Source organism: Oryctolagus cuniculus, chromosome 11 (assembly GCF_964237555.1).
Source record: "Oryctolagus cuniculus chromosome 11, mOryCun1.1, whole genome shotgun sequence".
In the NCBI taxonomy this organism is placed as follows: Eukaryota; Metazoa; Chordata; class Mammalia; order Lagomorpha; family Leporidae; genus Oryctolagus; species Oryctolagus cuniculus.
Window position 1 is genome coordinate 68458339 of NC_091442.1, and position 26208 is coordinate 68484546.

At 40.5% G+C, this 26208-nt stretch overlaps 1 protein-coding gene and 1 long non-coding RNA gene across 7 annotated transcripts in view; one reads left to right on the top strand and one right to left on the bottom strand.

Moving 5' to 3' along the window:
• IRAK3 (interleukin 1 receptor associated kinase 3) overlaps positions 1-4149 on the top strand; it is a 65218-nt gene extending 61069 nt beyond the window's left edge. For all 6 annotated transcript variants that reach the window (XM_051845649.2, XM_051845650.2, XM_008256753.4 and 3 more), the window contains 4 exons: positions 172-370; positions 614-676; positions 762-926; positions 3032-4149. In XM_051845649.2, the coding sequence (XP_051701609.2) occupies positions 172-370; positions 614-676; positions 762-926; positions 3032-3505 (901 nt within the window). In that variant the 3' untranslated portion in view covers positions 3506-4149. The remainder of the gene's footprint in view (positions 1-171; positions 371-613; positions 677-761; positions 927-3031) is intronic.
• Positions 1-26208, bottom strand: part of LOC127491037 (uncharacterized) — an 87747-nt gene that overhangs the window by 29854 nt on the left and 31685 nt on the right. The window contains exon 3 of the long non-coding RNA XR_007919496.2: positions 18264-18336. This is a non-coding gene — a long non-coding RNA (uncharacterized lncRNA). The remainder of the gene's footprint in view (positions 1-18263; positions 18337-26208) is intronic.

Consider the following 26208-nt stretch of genomic DNA (forward strand, 5'->3'; position numbering starts at 1 on the left):
GGCTTACATCTTAAGAAAAATGAAAAAAGTGTTCTTTAATTCATGGGAATCTATGTTTGACTTTATTATATCAACATTTCTAATTAACCAGTTAAAAAGTTGAGGTTGCCCTAAAATCTTTCATGGAAACACCTTCTGATGTCTTGCTTGTTGTTTTGATCACAATTTTAGTGCAAACATACTTTTGGATGATAAGTGTGAACCCAAACTAACTGATTTTGCCATGGCACACTTCCGATCCCACCTTGAACACCAAAGTTCTACCATAAGCGTGGCCAGCAGCAGCACTAGACATCTCTGGTACATGCCAGAAGAGTACATCAGACAAGGGAAACTCTCAGTGAAAACAGACATCTACAGCTTTGGGATTGTAAGTACCAACAACTAGTTAACAAAGGAGCAGAATGCATTGTCAAGAGGATTCTACATTCTAAAAATGCATTTTCTTTCAAAGAACTTTAACTTTTAGACTTACTGATTTCGTGTTATTGTCATACACATTAATTTTGCATAATCCATGTAGTAATATAAAATCATCCTTGTCATAATTAACAGTCACAAGTTGTGCCTATAAATTTAACATATGCTTTCACTTTCTATATATTTCTTGTAGGTAATAATGGAAATCTTGACAGGCTGTAGAGTGGTGTTAGATGATCCCAAACATATTCAGCTGGTAAGAGCTGCCTTCATACTGGCATCTATCTTTTGGTCACTTTTCTGATGGGGTTCTAAATGATTGGGTTGTCTCCTCTTCTTAGAGGGATCTCCTTATGGAATTGATGGAGAAGAGAGGCCTCGATTCATGTTTCTCACTTCTAGATAAGAAAGTATCTCCCTGTCCTCGGAATTTCTCTGCCAAGCTGTTCTCTCTGGCAGTCCAGTGTGCTGCGACGCGAGCAAAGTTAAGACCGTCAATGGATGAGGTGCGTGTATGCATGGCTTTATTCAGAACTCATAAAAATGCAAATTGAGTGAGTTGTATACATCAGTGATGTTTCTGAAGATTTATTTATTTATTTGGAAGGCAGAGAAGGAGAGGGAGAGACAGAGAAAAAAAAGAGATCTTCCATTCACTGGTTCACTCCCCCAAAAGGCCATAACAACCAAGGCTGGACCAGGCTGAAGCCAGAAGTGAGGAACACCACCTAAATCTCTTACATAGGTAGTAGGGGCCCAAGCACTGCTGCTTTTTTATGAAAATTAGCAGGAAAATGGCTCAAAAGTAAAGCAGGTGACATTTCAATATAAGATGCCAGCTTTGCAAGTGGTGGCTTGATGCACTGTGCCACAATGCTGGCCCTATTTAAGTGAATTGTTTATTGATGTGACAAATTCTCCAACGGAGAATTCAAACTTACTAGCTTTTCTATTTTAAAAATTCACATAATTTGAAACTATGTGAGAGGTCACTATTGGATGGAACCAGAGCACTGTAAAACAATTCAATGATGTTATAAATTAGTAGTTTATAGAGAATATTTTACTGAGTCTTTATTAAGAGATATGGCCCATTCAAAATGCAGTATAAATATCTTTTTTTGTGTGTGTCAATTTCTTTTATTTTTTTAAAATTTATTTGTCCCAGAATTTAATCATGGTTCCATTTATTTATTTACATGAATAAACAAAAATTTAAAGTATGTCCCAACAGTGACCAAGACTCAGTGACTCTCAAATTCAGTCAGAAGGAGTCAGGCCAGTAACTGCAATTTTAGTCTAGTAGGATAAGCATCATGATGGATGTAGCTCAAGCTTATGTGGGAGCATAGTGTCAGAATACATGCCAGCCTGTGGAAGCTTCTGGATGGAAGTGACGGCTTAGGTCTGGTCTGAAAGGCAGCTGGATTTAGGTAGCAGTAATTCTTATCCGATCAGCGTCTCCACAGGCTCTGCGCATGGTGCTCAGAAAGTTAAGAATTTGGAGGATTTTGGATTTCAGATTCTTAGATTAGGCATGCTCAACCAGTAAAATCTGTGCAAATCTTCCAAAACCTGAAACACTGCTGGGCCTAATCATTTTGGATAAGGAATACTCAACCTGTAATAATGTCGTTTGGGCAGCTTAAGGAAGATAAAACACATGAACATGCTTTGTAAATTGTAAAGCTCCCTTCGTGAATTTTTCAAGTAATGTGTGTGTGATGGTATATTGTATGTTTTATTATATTAAGTGCAGGGTTCCCAAATCTGGCTGCACATCCAAATATCTGGAAAGTTTTTTAAATACTGATGCCTGAGTCCTTGTTTCCTTGTTTTTTGAATGACAGTCTTTAGGTGGGGGCCAAAGGATTTGTGTTTTAAGAAAGGTCCTTGTCCAGCACCACGGCTCACTAGACTAATCCTCCGCCTTGCGGCACCGGCACACCAGGTTCTAGTCCCGGTCGGGGCGCCGGATTCTGTCCCGGTTGCCCCTCTTCCAGGCCAGCTCTCTGCTGTGGCCAGGGAGTGCAGTGGAGGATGGCCCAAGTGCTTGGGCCCTGCACCCCATGGGAGACCAGGATAAGTACCTGGCTCCTGCCATCGGATCAGTGCAGTGCGCCGGCCGCAGCGCACCAGCCGCGGCGGCCATTGGAGGGTGAACCAAAGGCAAAGGAAGACCTTTCTCTCTGTCTCTCTCTCTCACTGTCCACTCTGCCTGTAAAAAAAAAAAAGAAAGAAGAAAGGTCCTCTGGGTTCTGGCATTTAAGAACTACAAATTAGGTCCACCATTCCAATTCCCCACATACTGCGATTGAAGTAAAAAATGTAAAGAGAGTTTCTTAAGGCCACAAAGCCATTGGATGGCAAATCAAGGGCTAAAATTGGGACATTTTATATATAATACATTGCCATTTCTTTTACATTTTGCCTCCAGTCACTTAATTTACATATCAGAAATAAAGAGGTTTAGCAGATCTTTAAAATCCTTTCTAATTCAAAATTTTATACTTTAAAATTTAATGAAAATGAGAGAAGATTCTTTAATAGGCAGATAGAGGGAAGGTTATTCAAGCTTAACTCAGTGTTGGTTTGCTTCTTTGCTCTTTAGGTCCTGAATGCCCTGGAAAGTGCCCAAGCCAGCTTGTATTTTGCCGAAGATCCGCCCATGTCCCTGAAGTCCTTCAGATGTCCTTCTCCTCTGTTCTTGGATAATGTACCAAGTATTCCCATGGAAGATGATGAAAACCAGAATCATCATTCACCACCTCATGATAAAAGTTTGCAGGAAGATCGAATGACTGAGAAGACTCCTTTTGAGTGCAGCCAGTCTGAGGTTACATTTTTGGGCCTGGACAGGAACACAGGGAGCAAGATTGCAAAAGATACTTTCAACACGCCCATTTCCTGTGAAGAAAGATGGCTCCCAGAGCATGCAGTTCCCTCCCAGGACTTAGGGGCCTCTGAGATACACACGAGCTCCTCTTCAGATGCTCCAGACCATTCTTGTAGGAGCAGGCCAGTGGGGGCCAGCTGTTCCTCTCAGGTCTTCTTGACCAAACATGAACAGTACAAAAATGAGTAAATGTCAACAGAAGATAAAGAAAAAGCAAGCGTTGCCTAAGCTAAGGATAGGTTTTGGCTTGGGAAGATGCTCCCTCCTGTAAATAATGCTGAGAGTGATCAACAGTGAATTTGAGTAATGCAAATGAACACTGGGAAAAATTCCATTTCTTCTTTCCCACTCCAACAACAGAGTGGCTTAAAAAAACCCTTCTATCAGGATAATTGCCTCATGGTCAAACCCAGGCTAAATATGAACCATTCAAAATTGTTCGAGATCATCAGTTCTGACGTCAGCCAAACAGATCAAAAACTACTAGAAAGGGACTGGATTCTCCATCATCATCAGTGACTTCTGAGAGCCTCCGTCTGCTGAGTACATTCCGTTGGAATCCATTGTTTGGTTTAGGTCTCCTGTCTGGGATATAGGAAGTATTTAATTTGTAAATGTTAATAGATCCTTTTTGAAAGAATTACCTTTGTATTTTGATTGGCCCTTAGTATATTTCCATTCATCCCTGTTGAGCCTGCTTCTCTGGAGATGAGCCAGATTCACATTGGCAATGACATATTCTGTGTAGAGAGGGGATTTCTGCCTAAGATCTGTATTTCTGTGTTAAAACACTTAGCATGACTTATCACATACAATGAAACTATGGATTCCTATTATAGTTGTATTGTTGCCTTCTTTTTGCAAACTTGGAGACCAATAATTACATATTGAATAGAATGTATGAAATTTTATTCAAGTATTTTTGTTCCTGAGAGAACAGTTGATCACAAGGGCTGAACTCAGCTCTTTTAAAAAAAAAAATGATTAAGTTGTAAAGTTTCATGTATTTCATGTATATGGATTTAGGAACATAGTGATACTCCCCACCCATTCTCCAATGCTTCTCCCACCTCCCTTTCCCATTCCTACTCATAATTTTTATAAAGATCTATTTTAGGTTTATTTAATGACCAAAAAGTTAACCCTATACTAAGTAAAAGAGTTCAACAAATAGTGTGAAGAAAAAAACACTGTTCTTCAACAAAAGAGAAAAGGGCTGTAAACAATCATTGAATCTCAAAGTGCCCATTTCACTCCAATACATTACATTTTAGGTACTCTGTTACCTTGGATCAGGAAGAACATATGATATCTGTCTTTTTGAGACTGGCTTATTTCACTAAGTATAATGGTTTCCAGTTGTATCCATCTTGTTGCAAAAGACAGAATTTCACTTTTGGTTTACAGCTGAGTAGTACTCCATAATGTATATATGCCATAATTTCTTTATCCAGTCAACAGTTGATGAACATCTGGGTTGATTCCGTATCTTTGCTAGTGTGAATTGTGCTACAATGAACATGGGAGTACAGATAACTATTTTTTTAGAAACCTTTTATTTAATGAATATAAATTTCATGAGTATATCTTTAGGAATACAGTGATTCTTCCTACCATACCCACCCTCCCACTCCCACTCCCTCCCCTACTCTTCCTCCCTCTCCCATTCCCAGTCTCATTCTCCATTAAGATTAATTTTTACTTAACTTTATACACAGAAGACCAACTCTGTACTAAGTAAATATTTCAACTATTTGCATATACACACACACTAAATATAAAAAACTGAGAAAAAGTTTTACAGTTGAATTTCATAGTACAGCTCATTTAAGAAAGAGGCTTGCATGAGGAGTAAGTGCACAGTGACTCTTGCTGTTAATTTAATAATTAACACTCTTATGTATTATGTCAGTGATCACCCGAGGCTCTTGCCGTGAGTTGCCCAACTATGGAAACATTTTGAGATCACAGTCTCTGTCAGTATTTAGGCAAGACCGGGAGCAAAGTGGAGGTTCTCTCCTCCCTTCAGAGAAAAGTATGTCTTTCTTTGATGTCCCCTTCTTTTCCACTGGGGTCTCATGAAGATGCTTTCTGTAGGATATTTTTTAAGATTTATTTTATTTATTATTTGAAAGTCAGTGTTACACAGAAAGAGGAGAGGCAGAGAGAAAGAGAGATCTTCCATCCAATGGTTCACTCCCCAATTGGCAGCAATGGCTGGAGCTGCGCAAACCCGAAGCCAGGAGCCAGAACCTTCCTCCGGGTCTCCCACGTGGGTGCAGGGTCCCAAGGACTTGGGCCATCCTCTACTGCCCTCCAAGGCCATAACAGAGAGCTGGACAGGAAATGGAGCAGCCAGGTCTTGAACAGGCGCCCATATGGTATCCCTGCACTTTAAGCTAGGGTGGTAACCCACTGCGCCACAGCGCCGGTCCCACTGTAGGATATTTAAAAAAATTTTCTTTGCCACAGTGTCTTGGCTTTTCATGCCTGAAATGCTCTCATGGGCTTTTCAGCATGACCAGAATGCCTTAAGAGCTAATTCTGAGATCAGAGTGCTATTTAAAGTGATTGTCATTCTATGAGTATACTGTGTGGCCTACTTCCCATGTTGGAGCATTCTCTCCTTTTTATTTCTATCTATTCTTATTACTTGACACTAGATCATATTTATATAATCACTTTAACACATAATTTGGTCACTTTAATACTTGAGTTGGCATTTTTACCACTCAAGTTAATGGGATTTGGGGTACCAAAGGAAGTTTAAACTGTACACTTAAAAGTAAGTCTGCAGGCGTGTATGCAGATCTATAGAGCTTCCCTCTCTTATTCCCATTGTTATTTCCTGAGATTTATTTTTTAATTGACTTTATACACATATGATTAATTCTGTGTTAGGTAAAGACTCTAACCAATGGTATTCAGAAAGAAAAAAAAAACTAGAGCTGTTCCTCAATAGTCATGATAAGGGCTGTTCAGGTCATTGATTTTCAAAGTATTCAAAGTGTCAGTTTCACTTTTTCAGGTTTCCTTTTAGGTGCTCTATTAGTTCTCACCAATCGGAGAACATATGGTATTTGTGCCTTTGGGACTGACTTATTTGACTAAGTATTATGTTTTTTAGAATATTCCATTTGTTGCAAATGACTGGATTTTCAGATTTTTTAACAGCTGTGTAGTATTCCATGCAGTACATATCCCGTAGTTTGTTTATTCAGTCTTCAGTTGATGGGTATTTAGGTAGATTCCATGTTTTAGCTAAAAATGGGGGTGCAAACTCTTTTTTTTTATTTGCTGATTTCATTTCCCTTGGGTAAATTCCAAGGAATGGTATGGTTGGGTCATATGGTAGGACTATATTCAGATTTTTGAGGTTTGTCCAAACTGTCTTCCATAGTGATTTACCAGTTTACATTCCCACCAACAGCGAATTAGAGTGCCTTTTCCCCCACATCCTTGTCAATATTTGTTGTTTGTTGATTTCTGTATGTAAGCCATTCTAACAAGGGTGAGGTGAAACCTCATTGTGGTTTTTTTTCATTGCTTTTTTTAACTTTTATTTAATAAATATAAATTTCCAAAGTACAGTTTATGGATTACAGTGGCTTTGCCTGTGTATACAAAGGCTGTTGATTTTTGTGCATTGCTTTTTTTTTTTTGTGGCTATTGTGAATGGGATTGATCTTAGAAGTTCTTCCTCAGCCGTGGCATTGCCTGTGTATACAAAGGCTGTTGATTTTTGTGCATTGATTTTATATCCTGCTACTTTGCCAAACTCTTCTGTGAGTTCCAATAGTCTCTTAGTAGAGTTCTTTGGATCCCCTAAGTAGAGAATCATATTATCTGCAAAGAGGGATAGTTTGACTTCCTCTTTTCCAATTTGTATCCCTTTAATTTCTTTTTCTTGCCTAATAGCTCTGGCTAAAACTTCCAGAACTATATTGAATAGTACTGGTGAGAGTGGGCATCCCTGTCTGGTACCAGATCTCAGTGGAAATGCTTCCAACTTTTCCCCATTCAATAGGATGTTGGCCGTGGGTTTTTCATAAATTGCTTTGATTGTATTGAGGAATGTTCCTTCTATACCCAGTTTGCTTAGGGTTTTCATCATGAAAGGGTGTTGTATTTTATCAAATGCTTTCTCTGCATCTATTGAGATAATCAGATGGTTTTTTTTTTTTTTTTTTTTGGACAGGCAGAGTGGACAGTGAGAGAGAGAGACAGAGAGAAAGGTCTTCCTTTGCCGTTGGTTCACTCTCCAATGGCCGACGCGGCCGGCACGCTGTGGCCGGCGCACCGCGCTGATCCGATGGCAGGAGCCAGGAGCCAGGTGCTTTTCCTGGTCTCCCATGGGGTGCAGGGCCCAAGCACCTGGGCCATCCTCCACTGCACTCCCTGGCCACAGCAGAGAGCTGGCCTGGAAGAGGGGCAACCGGGACAGAATCCGGCGCCCCAACTGGGACTAGAACCCGGAGTGCCGGCGCCACTAGGCGGAGGATTAGCCTAGTGAGCCGCGGCGCAGGCCAATCAGATGGTTTTTCTTCTGCAGTCTGTTAATGTGGTGTATCACATTGATTGATTTGTGAACATTGAACCTTCCCTACATACCCTGGATAAATTCCACTTAGTCTGGGTGGATGATCTTTGATGTGTTGTTGCATTCTATTAGCCAGAATTTTATTGAGGATTTTTACATCTATGTTCATCAGGGAAATTGGTCTGTAATTTTCTTTCTTTTTTTAATTTTATTTATTTATTTTTTATTTTTTGACAGGCAGAGTGGACAGTGAGAGAGAGACAGAGAGAAAGGTCTTCCTTTGCCTTTGGTTCACCCTCCAATGGCCGCCACGGCTGGTGCGCTGCGGCCGGCACACTGCGCTGATCCGATGGCAGGAGCCAGGTACTTATCCTTGTCTCCCATGGGGTGCAGGGCTCAAGCACTTGGGCCATCCTCCACTGCACTCCCTGGCCACAGCAGAGAGCTGGCCTGGAAGAGGGGCAACCGGGACAGAATCCGGTGCCCTGACCGGGACTAGAACCTGGTGTGCCGGTGCCGCAAGGCGGAGGATTAGCCTAGTGAGCCGCGGCGCAGGCCAATTTTCTTTCAATGCTGCATCTTTCTCTGGCTTAGGGATTAAGGCGATGCTGGCTTCATAGAATACTTCTGAATAGTTTGAGAAGAATTGGAGTTAGTTCTTCTTTAAATGTCTGGTAGAATTCAGCAGTGAATCCATCTGGTCCTGAGCTTTTCTTTGTTGGGAGGGCCTTTATTACTGATTCAATTTCTGTCTCAGTTATGGGTCTGTTTAGGTTTTCTGTGTCTTCATGTTTCAATTTAGGTAGGTTGCATGTGTTCAGGAATCTATCCATTTCTGATAGATTTCTGTTTGCTGGCATACAACTCTTTGTAGTAATTTCTGATGATTCTTTTTATTTCTGTGGTGTCTGTTGTTACATTCCCTTTTTCATCTCTGATTTTATTTATTTGGGTCTTTTTTTTTAGTTAGTAGGGCCAATTGTGTCAATTTTGTTTATTTTTTCAAAAAATCAGCTCTTCATTTGACTGATCTTTTCTAATATTTTTTTTTATTAAATCCTGTTGATTTCTTCTCGGATTTTAATTATTTCTCTTCTCCTAGTAGTTTTGGGTCTGGTTTGCTGTAGTTTTTCTACATTTTCTACATTTCTGCATTGGTAGCTCATCTATTTGGTGCCTTTCCAATTTCTTGATGTAGGCACCTATTGCTATAAACTTTCCCTTAACACTGCTTTTGCTGTATCCTGTAAGTTTTGATATGTTGTGGTGTTATCCTCATTTACTTCCAGAAAGTTTTTGATTTCTCTTTTGCTTTCTTCTGTGACCCAGTGTTCACTCAGGAGCATGTTGTTCAATCTCCATGTGTTTGCATATGCTCTAGGGCTTCCTGAGTTGCTAATTTCCAGCTTCATTCCACTGTGGTCTGAGAAGATGCATGATATGATTTCGATTCTTTTGAAGTTGCTGAGACTTGCTTTATGGCCTAATATGTGGTCAATCCTAGAGTAGGTCCCATGAACTGCTGAGAAGAATGTAAATTCTTTAAGTGTAGGATTAAAACTTCTATAGATATCCGTTAGATCCATTTGTGCTATAGTGTCGATTAAATCTGTTTCCTTGTTGATCTTCTTTCTGGTTGATCTGTCTATTGAGAGTGGAGTATTGAAGTCCCCCAATACTATTGTATTGGAGTCTATTTCTCCCTTTAAGTCCCTTAACATATCTTTTAAATAAACCGGTGCCCTGTAATTAGGTGCATAAACATTTATAATAGTTACATCTTTCTGTTGAATTGATCCCTTAATTATTACATAGTGCCCCTCTTTGTTTCTCTTAACAGTTTTTGTGTTAAAATTTATTTTGTCTGATATTAATATGGCTACACCAGCTCTTTTTTGGTTTCTGTTAGCATGGAATATCTTTTTCCAGCATTTCACTTTCAATCTGCATGCATATTTGTTGGAAAGATGTGTTTCTTGTAAGCAGCAAATAGATGTGTTTTGTATTTTAATCCATTCAGCCAGTCTGTGTCTTTTAACTGGAGAGTTGAGGCCATATATACTCAATGTGACTATTGATAAGTAGTGACTTTGCCCTGCCATTTTTCTAAAGATTTCTAATATATGCTTTGAACTTCCTGTGATCTTTTACTGGGAGGTTTTCTTCCTTTATCTTCTTTCATATTGATGGCCATGTTTCTGTGTAACACATCTTTAAGCATCTTTTGTAGGGCTGGACAAGTGGTGACAAATTCTTTCAATTTCTGTTTGCTATGAAAGGTCTTCATTTCACCATCATTCACAAAGGAGAGCTTAGCAGGATATAATATTGTGGACTGGCAGTTTTTTTCTCTCAATACCTGGACTATATCTCACCATTCCTTCCTAGCCTGTATGGTTTCTGATGAGAAGTGTACTTTGAGTCTAATTTGAGATCCTCTGAGAGTAATCTGGCGTTTCTCTCTGGCATATTTTAGAATCTTTTCTTTATGTTTCGCTCTGGTGAGTTTTATTTCAGCATGGCATGGTGAGGATCTCTTTTGGTCATGTTTATTGGGGGTCTTATGTGTTTCCTCTACTTGGATGTCTCTGTCCTTCTCCAAACCCAGAAAGTTTTCTGCTAGTATCTCACTAAAAAGGCCTTCTAATCCTTTCTCTCTCTGCATGCCTTCAGGAACTCCTAGAAACCAAATGTCGGGTGTTTTAGTAATATCCTGTAGATTCTGAACAATGTTTTTTAGATTTCTAATTTCCTCTTCTTTTCTTTGGTTTGACTGTATACTTTCATGTGCTCTATCTTCTAAGTCTGATAGTCTCTCTTCTGCTCCACTGATTCTGTTTTTAAGGCTCTCAAATGCATTTGTCATTTGGTCTATTGAATTCTTCATTTCATTTTGACTTCAATATCACAATTTCATGTTCTACTATATTCTTCATTTCATTTTGATTCCTCCTTAAGATTTCATTTTCATGAGAGAGATTTTCTATCCTGTCCAGTAAGGATTTCTGTAGTTTGTGAATTTGTTTTTGAGAACTTCTAAATGTTCTTAACATAAATTTTTTGAGATCCGTATCTTGCATTTCTTCTATCTCATCATGTTCATAATCTTGTATTGGAGTGTCATGTTCATTTGGGGGTGTCGTAGTGTCTTTCTTGTTCTTGTTTCCTCGGTTTCTGCACTCATTGCTTGGCATTGTGGAGATATTCTTTGGTTTCTTTTTTATTTTTTCCTTGCTGTAGTGGCTTTTCTTGTTATACTGTGACTCTAGATTAAGTGGACTGTCTGCTTTTGGTGGATCTTTAGAGGCTTGTGGTGGGTGTGGCCAGAGAGCTCTGTTCAGTTCTTCCAGGTTTAGAGTATGCCAAAGTTGACACACCAGGTTTGGCATGGTAAATCTCTCTCTCTCTCTCTTTTTTATTCAGAAGGGAAGTAATTCTACACAGCTGAGCTATTCTCCTTGAAGGCAATCAGTGCCTGTTGGTATAATATTCGTCTGCCCTGTCCCAAGGACCACACAAAGGATCTGTGCAGTCCTCATGTAAGCTCAGATTCCCCTGCAATCTCCCACCAGGTTGCCAAGGTTACCAAATTTGTGGCATCTCCCACCGAGAGTATGTCTCAGGCACTCCGTGAGTTCTCCCACACACCCTCATTTTTTTTTACAGTCCCAGTTCATAAACTCCACACATTCACTAGGTCTTAACCCCCTGTTATTTCTCCCCACCAGAGTTAGGTTTTTTTTGTTTGGCTGAGGGTGGGCGCAGCCCTGAGCTGTCGTATCTGTTACGTATGTCCAAAATGGCACCTGCTCTGTCTTGCTTGCCTTTGTAAGGTGAGTGGAGAGAGAGAATCGTGTCCGTACTGGTCCCTTTTATTTTTTTTTCTCTCCTCTAGTTAGCCTGGTGAACTTTCCCTGATGGGGCTTCAAGCCTCATTCCCTCTAGGCTCTTCCTGCTGCTTTTCCACCAGTGTCTCAGGCTACTGTAGTTTCACCTCACCTTCCTTCCCAGCGCTGGTGCATAGACTCGGCAGCTGAGGTCCCAAGCCATGGGCACCCGTGCCTTCTATGTAGGTCCACCATATCCCACTAGTTCTAGAAGAGTTTCCTCTGCAGTTTTTCCCCTAACTCTTCCCTGAAACTACAGTAGCTCCACTTTTATTATACTATCTTTTCCTGGACTATCAGTGCACTCCCTCCCTATTGCGCCATCTTGGAGCCCTTCCACCTTTCCAATTTCTTTTCTTTTTTTTCTTTTTTTTTTTTTTGACAGGCAGAGTTAGAGAGAGAAAGGTCTTCCTTTTCCGTTGGCTCAACCCCAAAATGGCCGCTACGGCCAGCGCACTGCGGCCGGCGCACTGCACCAATCCGAAGCCAGGAGCCAGGTGCTTCCTCCTGGTCTCCCATGTGGGTGCAGGGCCCAAGAACTTGGGCCATCCTCCACTGCCTTCCCAGGCCACAGCAGAGAGCTGGAATGGAAGAGGGGAACTGGGACAGAATCCAGCACCCCAACCAGGACTAGAACCCAGGGTTCTGTAGCTGCAGGCAGAGGATTAGCCTAGTGAGCCATGATGCCAGCCTCCAATTTCTTGATATATGCATCTATTGCTACAAACTTTCCTCTTAACACTGCTTTTGCTGTATCCCTTAAGCTTTGATATGTTGTGTTGTTATCTACGTTAGCTTTCAGAAAGTTTTTGATTTCTCTTTTGATTTCTTCTATGACCTACTGTTCATTCAGGAGCATCTTGTTCAATCTCCATGTGTTTGCATATGCTCTAGAGATTTCTGAGTTGCTGATTTCCAGCTGCATTCCATTATAGTCTTTGAAGATGCATGGTATGGTTTTGATTTTTTTTAATTTGCTGAGATTTGCTTTATGGACTAGTATGTGGTCAATCCTAAAGAAAGTTCCATGCACTGCTAAGAAGAATGTGTATTCTGCAACTGTAGGATGAAATGTTCTGTCAATATCTATTAGTTCCTTTTGGTCTGTAGTGTCGATTTAATCTGCTGTTTCCTTGTTGATTTTCTGTCTGGTTGATCTGTCCAATGCTGAAAGTGGAGTATTGAGACCTCGATATTGTATTGCAGTCTATGTCTCTCTTTAAATCCCTTAACATTTCTTTTCAATAGCCTAGTGCCCTGTAATTAGGTGCATATATGTTTATAATAGTTACATCTTCCTGTTGAATTGACCCCATAATAATTATATAGTGCCCTTCTTTGTCTCTTTCAACAGTTTTTGTTAAAGTCTAATTTGTCTGATTTTTAAAAAAATATTTTTTATTTATTTGAAAGAGTTAACACAGAACGAGGAGAGGCCACGAGAGAGGGAGAGGGAGAGAGAGAGGTCTTACACGTGATAGTTCATTCCTCAAATGGCTGCAACGACTGGAGCTGCACCGATCCAAAGCCAGGAACCAGGGGCTTCCTCTGGGTCTCCCACATGGGGACAGGGGCCCCAGTACTTGGGCCATCTTCTGCTTTCCCATGCCATCACAGAGAGCTGAGTGGGAAGTGGAGCAGCCGGGTCTCAAACGGGTGCCCACATGGGATGCTGGTGTTTCAGGCTAGGGTGTTAACCCAATGTGCCACAGCACTGGCCCCTAATTTGTCTGATATTAAGATGGCTATGGGAGCTCTTTTTTGGTATCTGTTGAAATGGAATATCTTTTTCCAACCTTTCACTTTCAGTCTGCATGCATCTTTGTTGGAAAGGTGTGTTTCTTGTAAGCAGCAAATAGATGTGTTTTGTTTTTTAATCCATTCAGCCAGTCTGTGTCTTTTATCTGGAGAGTTGAGGCCATTAACATTCAATGTGACTATGGATAAGTAGTGACTTTGCCCTGCCATTTTTCCAAAGATATTTCTAATTTATACTTTGAACTTCCTGTGATCTTTTCGGAAAGATTTTCTTCCTTTACCTTCTTTCATACTGATGACCATGTTTCTGTGTGTAACACATCTTTAAACATCTTTTGAAGGGATGGATGAGTGGTGACAAATTCTTTCAATTTCTGTTTGCTATGAAAGGTCTTTATTTCACTGTCATTCACAAAGGAGAGCTTTGCAGGATATAATATTGTGGGCTGGCAGTTTTTTTCTCTTAGTACCTGGACTATATCTTGCCATTCCCTTCTAGCCTGTAGGACTTCTGATGAGAAGTCTGCTGTGAGTCTAATTGGAGATCCTCTGAGAGTAATCTGGCGTTTCTCTCTTGCACATTTTAGAATCTTTTCTTTATATTTCACCGTGGTGAGTTTGATTACAATGTGTCCTGGCTAGGATCTTTTGTGGTCATGTCTATTGGGAGTTCTGTGTGCTTCCTGTATTTGGACATCTCTTTCTTTCTCCAAACCTGGGAAGTTTTCTGCTAGTATTTCACTAAAAAGGCCTTCTAATCCTTTCTTTGTCTCCATGCCTTCAGGAACTCCTAGAACCCATCTACTTCCACTAGGCCCATGGGCAACTGCTAGCAAATGCTAGCACTCAGGGCTCTGGTCCAGACTCATGCCACACACTCCTTCTGGCTATATCACTGCAGGTTGCTGCAGTTGGTCTTACCTCCGTCCCCAAACTGCCACCTGCTCCGGCTCTCAGCTACTGCAGTCGTGTGTTGTGTCCATGTTTATGCTGCGCGTCCATACCTTCCACACAGGTCCACGTCATTCCTCTTCCTCTTGTAGGATTTCCAGTGTGGTTTTATCTCCTTTCTCTCCAATCTCCCCTGAAAGTGCAATTCCTACACTTTGTTTTATTAACTATTTATCCCTAGCCTAGTGCAGTATGTCATCCTCTAATCTGCCATTTTGGAAGCTGTTTTTGGTTTTACACTCTCTCCTCTATGCTTTACTCCTGCAGTTTCCTGGATCTCCTCCTCAGGGAATCCTACCCCATCACTAGTGCTCTGCAAAATTGATGTCCTCCAGGAAGCTTCCCATATCTGTCCAGCCCAGAAGTCCTCACTTTGCTAGCATTTCCATAGCAATGTCTTTGTATTTCTGTTTCATACCTGTCACTTTCTGAACTCCATTGAAGTTGTTTATGTTATTTTACTAGATTATAAACTCCTCCCTATATTAGTGTTGTATTGTTGCTCTAACAGATTGTCACACATTTATGGTTTAAAGTAGCACAGATGAATGATTTTACATGTCTTGAGGTAAAAAATCTTTGCTGTTGCCTCTGGAGGCTCTAGGTGGGGGGAATTTGCTGCCTTGCTTTTTCCAGCTTTTACAGGCCATCTGCAACCTTGGCTCACTGCCTCTTCCTCCATCTGCAAAGCCAGCAATGTTACATCCTGAAATCTCAATCTCTCTCCCTCTCCCTCTCCTTCTCCCTCTCCTCTCTTCTTCATACCTTTCTTTTACTCTGACCCTCTTGTCTGTCTTTTATAATGGCATCTTGTAATTGCATTGGGTCCACTCATATAATCCAGGAAAACATTCCCATCTCACGATTCTTAATTTAATCACATTAGCAGAGTCCCCTTTCTCTTATAAAATAACATGTTCACAGGCTTCTGAGATTAGGACATAAGCATTTTGAGGGGCTTACTCTGTCTATCACAATCCCTGAGTGTGTAGGGAGCATTTCTTCAGGGCCTACCATTTTATCCTACCTGGAGCAGGTGTTTCCCTGAAAATTAAATTGAATTAAATTATCTGTGAGCCTATATAATAAAAAACTGTTATGATAAATATTGCTCAGTAAATTAATGAAGTAGAGATAGTGACTCTCCTTGTGGTGATGGATAGAAATATTAGAAGAAAACCATTTCTAGAGGATAGAAAGACTTTCCTTCACCAGGAAGTGAATAATGAAGGGATAGACCTCTAGTTTTTTGAAGGTCAGAGGACTAGGCTCATGCTTTCTGGAATGGGAGTGGGGAGTAAATAGGTGCACTTGCGAAGGAGTCCTGGATCAAGAACAACTAATCAAAGAAGGGAATCTTCAGGAATTAGGGTCAGGTTAACAGACCAAGGTCAGGAACATAGAGATATAATTTAAAAAAAAATATTTATTTATTTGAAAGGCAGAGAGCAAAGAGAGAGGAGACGGAGAGAGAGAGGGAGAGAGGTATCTTCCATCCTCTGGTTTACTCCACAAATGGCCACAACATCTGGGCTGGGCCAGTCCAAAGCCAGGGGCCACGTTATGGGTGCAGGGGTCCAAGGACTTGGTCTATCCTCAGCTGCTTTCCCAGGTGCATTAGCAGGGAGCTGGGTTAGAAGTGGAGCAGCCAGGACTTGAAGTGGTGACTTTATCCACTATACCACAGTGCCAACCTCAGAGGTATAATTCTCTGAAAAGGCATGAAGTGAGTTTAAAAATAAGCCCTAGTCTGGTTGACAAGCCTAACACAGGCTTCCATCAGTAGATGGGCACATCAATGCTCAAAAGCAGGTAAGTTTGTGTGGCACCTGACTGCCAGTGCTGCCATCCCATCTGATCATCATATCACATCTGTGTTAACCATGTTGACAGTCTGCCATGTGGTAAGGCTAGCTGAGGCAAGGGTTGGACTAGACTTTATCTATTTCCAGTCTTGTGACCTGTCCTAGTTTGGCAACTCTTGTATATACATGCTTCCTAGGGTGTGGCTATTTTAGAAATCTCAAAGCCCAAGTCTGATTAACTGAAAGTGACCTGGTTAATGATGTGGTTCAGAGTCCATCATAGCTGGAAGGTACTAAAATCTTCTATTGAATGATTCAGTTCTCTTGACTTGATTTGCCTTCTAAGTGGGTTCGCTAATCAATGTTAATTGGTAGGAATGGAGTATCACATCTCTCAATGGGTGCTAAGAGAATACATTCATGGTTTCATTAAATGGAGACTAAGCTTCACAAAGAAACCATAAATGAGCCTCCAAGTGTTCCCCTTAGTCAGCAAACATGAATTAGTAAAGAATTTCACTTATCTCACTTATCTCCATCCTATGAGGTACCATGGAGCAATCCTCGAGGAAAATTCTATTTATTGTGCCCCTTAGGGTTTTGTCCCATCTTACAATATCTCAAAACATGAAGAAAATATTATGTTGTTTTAAATATATATAAGGATTTCTTACAATAAATTCTGTTGAATTTTTGAGAGTAGCAAGGACCTGTGACTCACTGTATAATAGTCTGGGGTGGGCCCATGAGCCTCTGCAGAGCAACTCTTTTTTTTTTTTTTTTTTTTTTTTTTTTTGACAGGCAGAGTTAGACAGTGAGAGAGACAGAAAGAGAGAAAGGTCTTCCTTTTCCATTGGTTCATCCCCCAAATGGCCGCTACGGCCGGCGCGCTGCGGCTGTCACACTGTGCCGATCCGAAGCCAGGAGCCAGGTGCTTCCTCCTGGTCTCCCAAGCAGGTGCAGGGCCCAAGCACTTGGGCCATCCTCCACTGCCTTTCTGGGCCACAGCAGAGAGCTGGACTGGAAGAGGAGCAACTGGGACAGAATCCGGTGCCCCAACTGGGACTAGAACCCGGGGTGCCGGCACCACAGGCAGAGGATTAGCCAAGTGAGCCGCGGCGCTGGCCCAGAGCAACTCTTATGACCTGAGGTCTGCTGGGTAAAGGAGTGAGGTTATCATCAGTAACATACTCTTTCAACTTATTGAGAGGCAGAAAAAGAGTGTGGGGAAGAGATTGTTCCCAAGCACTGGTTTAGTCCTCAAATATCAGCAACAGCCAGGACTTGAGATCAGGCCAAAGCTGGGAGCAATAATTTCAATCCAGATCTCCCACATGGGCCCCATAAATCTAACCATTAGAATCATCACTGCTGCCTCCCTGGGTTCACATTAGCAGGAAGCTGGAGTCAGGAGCTGGAGCTGAAAATCGAATCCAGGTACTCCAATATGGGACAAAGTTGTTGTAACCTCTATACCAGATGCCCACTCCATCAAGACTCACATTTAGTAGTCACTTGTTAAATCAAGGCACTGTGTTAGCCACTAGGGTTCTAAGTAATGAACAAACAGTTTAGTAAGAAAGAAACCCAATTTAAGTTCCATGACATCTGTTATTTGAACCACACACTAATGGAACTGTAAGAAAATGCTGAAAGTTGAGAGAGAAGAGATTACTGGTGTCTTTTGAACAGGTGAAGAAGGCTTATTGGAGAAACTTCTTGTGGAATGGATTAAAAGAAGCAGAAAAGATAACTGAAGCACTACTCCAGGAGAATTATCCAAGGAATTGTGGCCCACAGTTCTGCTAGATCTCTAGGGCCTGAAAGCTGGGGTGAGGGTAAAGGGAACTGAGTCTGGAGCTTTGCTTGATTTTTTCTTTTTTAGTCCTCACAGCCACCCTGAGGGTATGAATCCCATCACGCAGGAGAGGAAACTCGCTCAGGGAAGTTACATAATTTGCATAGGGTCCTCCCAGATTTGGAATAGCCAGGATTTGAACACATACCTGTCTGATTTCAAAACCTGTGATCTTTCTTCTACTCCACGTTCAACAAAGGAGCCACTGCAAGTTCAAGTTCCTATAATAAGAGATGTGTGTGAACATCATGAATTGATTCCACAAAGTTTAGTAGGCTCACCATATCTTCTGCTCTCTACACTAACCTGTTTTTGTGCTATAGGCATCCAAACACCTCAGTAGTCATTACATGTGAATTAAATTAATTCAATTATCCATCATTCATTCATTGAAAGTGCATATACAAACCTCACTTTACTATCACATGCAACAGCACAATTTCCTGTGGAGTTGTCTTTCCTTCTCCACCAAACTGAAGCTCCTGGAGGAAGGGGCTGTGTCCGCTCATTTTTGTATGCCTAATTGATATCACAGTATCTAACACACAGTATGGCCCAACAAATATTTGTAAAAATAATGAACAAATATTCCTTCAAAACATCTTCAAAATCATTAGTATCTATTGTATCAAGACTTTCTTTTTTTTATTTGACAGAGTTATAGACAGTGGGAGAGAGAGACAGAGAGAAAGGTCTTCCTTCCGTTGGTTCATCCCCCAAATGCCTGCTACGGCTGGCATGCTGCGGCTGTCACGCTGCGCCGATCCGAAGCCAGGAGCCAGGTGCTTCTTCCTGGTCTCCCAAGCGGGTGCAGGGACCCAAGCACTTGGGCCATCCTCCACTGCCCTCCGGGACCACAGCAGAGAGCTGGACTGGAAGAGGAGCAACCGGGACTAGAACCTGGTGCCCATATGGGATGCTGGCACCACAAGTGGAGGATTAACCAAATGAGCCACAACGCTGGCCCATGTAGGGGCCAGAATTGTGGTACAGCAGGTTAAGCTGCTGCCTGCAGCACTGGCATCCCATAAGAGCACCAGTTTGCATCCCAGCTGCTCCACTACTGATCCAATTGCATGCTAACGTATCTGTAAAAGCAATGGAAGATGGCCCAAGTGCTTGGACTCCCGCCACCTCTGCTTTCCATGTGGAGGACCTGGATGGAGTTCCGGTTCTTGGCTTTGGCCTTTTTTGGGGGGTGAGTCAGTGGATAGAATATCTCCCTTCCTCTTTCTCTGTGGAACTCTACCTTTTAAATAATTAAAACTAAAACTAAAAAAAAAAAAAAAGACTGTCATCTGGATTGCAAATAAAATTTGTTTTTCTATTATCCAGAATATCATCAATCATTTGCTTAAATGGTCACATTTGGCCATTCGTGGGTAGAAGTTATTAATTTCAAATATTAATATCTGAGATGTCTTTAGAAAGAGAAATTAGATATGATATAAGTTGTTTATAAATCTGTACTATGGTAGAAGATTATCCATAACCATGTGTAAAGCAATGATGTTTTGGTAGAGAATAAGCTGATGTTTGTTATACTTTGTTCCTGTCTTCTTATCCCAAGTTAGTTACATATTTTTTATGATTCATGGAATTGAGTTGCAATATTTTCCTGGGAGGCATTTTTATTCCCAAGATCTATGCTGCCTACCAAACTTAAGAACCTTCTTATAGATGTCATTTTCTTCCTTGCAATTTTTGTGCTTTTCTCGAAAAAAAAAAAATAGAAAGAGAATATTTACAGAGTCTGTCATTGGCTCCTTAATTTTAAACTAGTATCATAGACCAAATTTCACTGAAATGACAAGTAAGAAAGTAGAATGAGCTTACTTGTAGGAGATACAGACTCGCTCACCACTGTTGCGTCTTACAGTGTGCTAGATACATCCACACATGATTTAAGCTTTAGACAACCTATTGAGCTGGGTTGTGTTACCATAAGTTGAAAAAAAATAAAGCTCAAAGGAGGTGACTCTTGCCCTGAGTCATGTCCAGCATGGAGTAAAAATATAAACTAAAAACCATGTCCAGCAGATATCTTTTCTGAAAAGGGATAACATGAAACTTAGATATATCTACTATTTGGAAATGAAAACAGCTAATAAATTTATCTGTATTTATTATTTATTATTGCTATTAATTTTGTCTTCCAGGGTTGGCAATTTTAAAGTAATTGGTAAGAATATATATGGGCACATGAGCATTTTGCTTACTGCTGGCAGGGATGAAAATTGATACAACCTTTCTGGAAGGCAATTTGGTAGTATGTATAAAAAATTTAAGTGGATGTACTTTCACCCAGCAGTTTATTTAGGAATTTATCCTAATGAATAAAAATTGCATATATTTTTAAGGAGGAGCTTAAAGATACACTTTGTGACATTTCACAACATTAAAACGTTGGGAATAACTGAAAAACCTTTAGTAGAATATGGGTTAAATTGTAGTATGTATATACAATCGAGTTTTATGCAACTGTCATTAAGAATTTGGACCTGTTTTTATTGCTATGTATATTTGTCTCTGAAATATTCTTGAGCAAAAAAGCAGACTGCAGTATAGCAAGTTTAATGAGAACTCATTTATAACATTGAATATTTCAAAATAGTATGGTTTGCTTAGAGATCTTTGCCAAATATTAATTATGTGGGCTTTTTTTCTGAGCTATGATATTTGGATGCTCTTTACTTTCTTTAGACTTTTATGTATATGAACAATTTATAATGAGCCTGTGTCATTTTTATTATCAGAAAAGAAAAAAAACGTATAGTTTGGAAAAAAAATTCCTTACATTTCTACATTTGCTTGGCTCTTTGCTTAGATGTGCCCATGGCAACAACTGACAACTAATAAAAATACTTCTGTTGCATTGCCTTTTATTATCTTCATCTTCCTGCATTAGTGACAGAAGCTACAAAATGAATGTTTCTAGTATCCTCTGAGTCATAAGCTTTGAGAGCCCATGTGCAAAAAGCAATTAAGAAGCAAAAGCCAGATAAGCTGAATATAGAATAGTAGAGAACAGATCACATTACAAAACAGAGTGTTCTATAACTAAATAGTAGTTGATTTTGGTAAAGTCTTTAAAAAATTACCCTTTGATACTTTCAAATCAGTGCTTCAAGGAGTTACCTACAGCTAAGTGAAAAGACTTTGGGGAGATAAATTTTCACCATCAGGTATTGATTCCCCACTCTCCATTTTTAGCCCATGTATAATTTTTTAAGTTTATGAATTTAGTAGACTATAGGCTGTAGTTATCAGTTGAAAATAAAAATTGCAATGGTTCAGGGAAGGTGTGACTGAACATAGTGACTAAACACAGCACATAGAGTTGGAACCTATGTAACCATGTTAATGGGAGCCACAATAATGCATTAATTATGAAGGGAAATATCAAAGTATACTCCAGAGTAAAATACCAATACTAGTGAGTTCTATCTGGAGGGACTGTTTTGTGGATATAACTAAGTAACAATGTGTACATATACAAATGGGGGTCAGTGCTTTGACATAGTAGGTTAAACCTCCACCTGCAGCACCAACATTCTATATTGGCACTTGTTCAGGTCCCGGCTGCTCCACTTCCCATCCAGCTCCCTGCTAATGACCCGGGAAAGCAGTGGAAGATGGCCCAAGTGTTTGGGCCTCTTGCACCCACATGGGAGACCCAGAGAATGCTCCTTGCTCTTGGCTTCAGATTGGCCCAGCTATGTATGGCTCTTGTGGCCATTTGAAGAGTAAATTAGTAGACAGAAGACCTTTCTCTCTGTCTCTCCCTCTTTCTGTAACTCTGCCTCTCAAGTACATAAATAAATCTTTTAAAAAATGATAAAAATGCCTTCTAGGAAAATTCAACTGAAAGATGTTTTTAAGAGCATAACAGAGGCCGGCGCCGCAGCTCACTAGGCTAATCCTCCACCTTGCGGCACCAGCACAACGGGTTCTAGTCCCGGTCGGGGCGCCAGATTCTGTCCCGGTTGCCCCTCTTCCAGGCCAGCTCTCTGCTGTGGCCAGGGAGTGCAGTGGAGGATGGCCCAAGTATTTGGGCCCTGCACCCCATGGGAGACCAGGATAAGTACCTGGCTCCTGCCATTGGATCAGCGCGGTGCACTGGCCGCAGCACGCCAGCCGTGGCGGCCATTGGAGGGTGAACCAACGGCAAAGGAAGACCTTTCTCTGTCTCTCTCTCTCACTGTCCACTCTGCCTGTCAAAAAATTTAAAAAAATAAAAAATAATAAAAAGAGCATAACAGAGCCAGAGATTTTATTCTTTTGATAACAGATTAATGTGTTGGAACTGTTTTCTACTTCCTGGAAGGGAAATGCCAGGTAATGCCAATGGTACTATCACTGCAAAGATTTCAACAAGAAAGATAGTAGGGAACCTGATAATACAATATAAAATGGAACCATTGCTAAACAGCACATTGAAATGAGGTATAAGTAACCTCTGATGGTATTGTTAATCTTCTTAATACCATCATTCACTAATAATTTTATTCCATTGTTGAAGTGTATAAGCTGATTATAGTGTAATTGCTGGACCATTAAAAACTGAATTTTGTGATAATTCTATTTTACAATCATAACACAGGATTTTTTAAAAAGAGCTGCAATGATCAGCCAATGGTAAATATTAATCCATGACCTTTTATTGTTTTTATTTTGTATACCCTGGAGGGAGTTTTGAGATTCTGGTACTCATGTTTATATTATCTCACTGCTGGCAGCTCCAAAGCTATTGCTTGAGACAGCAGGCAAAGCATCTGTGACATTTTCATTATGCATTAGTCTAATAGTTTGAAGAGGGTAAAATTATGTACTACCCTAACTTGGCCATTAAAATGTATTGACCTAATAAAAATTATAACCTTATTTTTGAAGACTACTCTAACATGTCCCTATCTTTCTCCTTATTTCACTTCCTGATATTATCATTTCTGATTTCAATAGTAATTTGAATGAACCAAGTAGCAGCATTGATTCATAATTAGTAAACTTCCTCCATGATAGTGAAACTACACTTCCATTTCACATTGACCCCTATCCTGAGTTCACATTCTAGATCCTACCACCACTTGCAATTGCTACACAACAGAAAACATTGACCTTAAAAAGACATGCTGTAATTTGATCTTTCAATTTTTTCCCCGGACTCTGAACAACCATCCTCTTCTTTACCTTTCTACTCCATGTTTTTCTTTGCCTAGGTTAGGCCATTAGTTTGTCTGTATCAATAATTGTCCTAAGGGGGAAACAGATTCCCTAATAAGTATTTCTAACAGAATGAATTTAATATTGGGAATTGATGATCAATCTATTGAAAAAGTAGAGGGGAAGACAAAAAGGAAAATATGAATATGTAGAGAAAGGTAATCACAGGAAGCCATTCTCACTCTTACAGATAAAGAGGAGAAAGGGAAACCTGTGTAACTAAGAGCTCATGACCACTGTGCTTGCTGCTACGGCTCCTGAGAAAGGGGAGCCAAACGGGAAGGCAAGAACTGACCACCAGGGCTTTGCCACTGTCACTGCCAGAGACCCAGGAAGAAACAGAGAGGGGATAAACTTTTCCAGCCCTTCCGTGTTCCATAACGAGAAAAATGAAATACCACTTTGTCTGAATCACAGAGCAAAGTACAGGGGGCGGGGCAAGAATGAGGCTAAGAGCCAACAGACAAGTCCTATCCTTTGGCTATTCTGAATTTATCCTCACCCTTCTACCACCTGTCTTTTAAAGTATTTGTTTGAAAGGCAGAGTAACAGGATAGAGAGAATTTCCATATGCTGATTCACTCTCCAAATGCCTGCAACAGTTAGGGTTTGGCCTGATCTTCTCCAAGAGTCTGGAACTCCATCGGGGTCTCCTCTGTGAATGGCAGGGACTCTAGTACTTGAACTATAATCCACTTCCTTCCCAGACTCGGAAACATGAAGCTTGATTGAAAGCAGAGGAGTTGAGATTCAAAGGCACTCTGATATAGGTTGTAGACGTCCCAAACAGTGACTTAAACTACTGTACCACAATGACCATCCTCTTCCACCATCTATATAAACTTCCCGTAACACTACCAGTATTATACAAATATCCTTCAAATAATGGAAGATGCTGTCATGTTCCTGAAAGAGGGAACAGAAGGGCTGCCATTGTGGTGCAGTAGGTTAAGCTGCCAACTGCAATGCTGGCATCTTGTATTGGAGCACCAGTTGAAGTCCTTGCTGTTCCACTTCCAATCCAGTTCCCTGCTAATGTGCCTGGGAAAGCAGTAGAAGATGGCCTAAGTACTTGTCTCCTGCCACCACCTGGGAAACCCAGATGGAGTTCCTCGTTCTTGGCTTTGGCCTGGACCAGCCCTGGCCATAGTAGCTATTTGGGGAATGACCTGCAGTAGGAAGATCACTCTCTGTGTTTCTTTCTCTCTCTATCAACCTACTTTTCAAATAAATTAATTAATCAATTTTTAAGAGTTGATACAATTTCTCATCAATCATCATTTCTATCTCTAGGTCACCTTAATATTTTTTCCCAGTTTAATTACATTACAACTGAATCTCCTAAGAACACAGTAATCATCACCAACATTTCTTATATAATATAGAGGTAAGGAGAGATAAAAATAGGTAGTTAATATTTACAAATGAATACCAAAAAAGAGGATACATGCATGACTGCTATAGATTTGTTTCTATGATTTGTTGTAAGGCTTAAATTTGTATTTATACCATGTTTTTTCCACTACCCTTTGATGTTTTCTATGCCTTAGTTTGGCACATTGGTATTAGTCAGAGTTCTCCAGAGAAACAGAAACAATGGGATATTGTTGTTATGTAAGGGGATGTTTATCATGGGAATCAAGTCCACAAAGCTAGAGGTTGAGAAATCACACCACTCAGGTGTAGTCCAGTCTGTGGCTGAAAGCCTGAGCAGGGAGGTGGGGCCAGTGCCCCTAGAGTCCAAGTCCAAAGACCAGAGAACCAGGACCTCTGATGGCTGAAGGCAGGGGAATATGAATGTTACAGCCCAAGAAGAGAGAGCAAATTCACCCTTTCTTCACCTTTTTGTTCTGTCTGGGACCTCAATGGCTGGATGGCACTCGAGTATTGCCGAGGGCAATCTCCACTCAGTATACCAACCTGAATACTAGCTTCTTCCAGAGATATCCTCAGAGACACACTTAGATACAATGTTTCATAAGAAACCCCAGGAAAACCAACACAGAGTTAATCATCACAGTTGTTAGGGCTCCTTCCCCTCTTGGTGGGCACCAAACCCTCATTCTGAAGGGTCTGAATCCATAGTGGTCCTGTTTTTCTTGAATGGCTATTATTTTTGCATTAACTTTCACTACTGGGTATGGAACTGATAGTACTCAGAATTCCCTATAGATTATAAGCTTATACTTCCACGCCTGCACTGTGCTCATGAGTCTGATTCCACCTCAATAATTGTGATCAATACCAAGAGCACATAATAGCATTGTTCTCCCTTAGTTTAGTGGCAATCATACCTCAAAATTACATTCTATTAACCTCCAGGCTGTGAAACCACTGTTTTGTTCACATGGAATCATTTCTCACTTGAGAGAAGTAGCCAAAGCATACTGCTAAACACTACATAAAATAAGATCCTACATTTTGCCAAGAAGAATCATATGGATACATAATAGAAAAAAAATGAGAAGAAAATAGAGCATCTAAGATGTTTTTAAATTTTACTTAAGTTATACAAGTTTCATGTATTTCATATATATAGATTTAGGTACACAGTGATACTTCCCACCTTACCCTCCCTCCCTCCCTCCCAGGCTTCAACCCTTCTCCCTCCTCCCTCCTCCATTCCCACTTTTAATTTTTACAAAGATCTATTTTCAGTTTACTTAATGACCATAAAGTTAACCCTACACTAAGTAAAAGAACTCAACAAATAATATGAAGAAAAAACCCCACTGTTACTCAATGGAAGAGACAAGGGCTATAAACAATCATCAAATCTCAAAATGTCTATTTCACTCCAATACATTACATTTTAGGTACTCCAGATCAGGGAAAACATACGATATCTGTCTTTTTGGACTGCATTATTT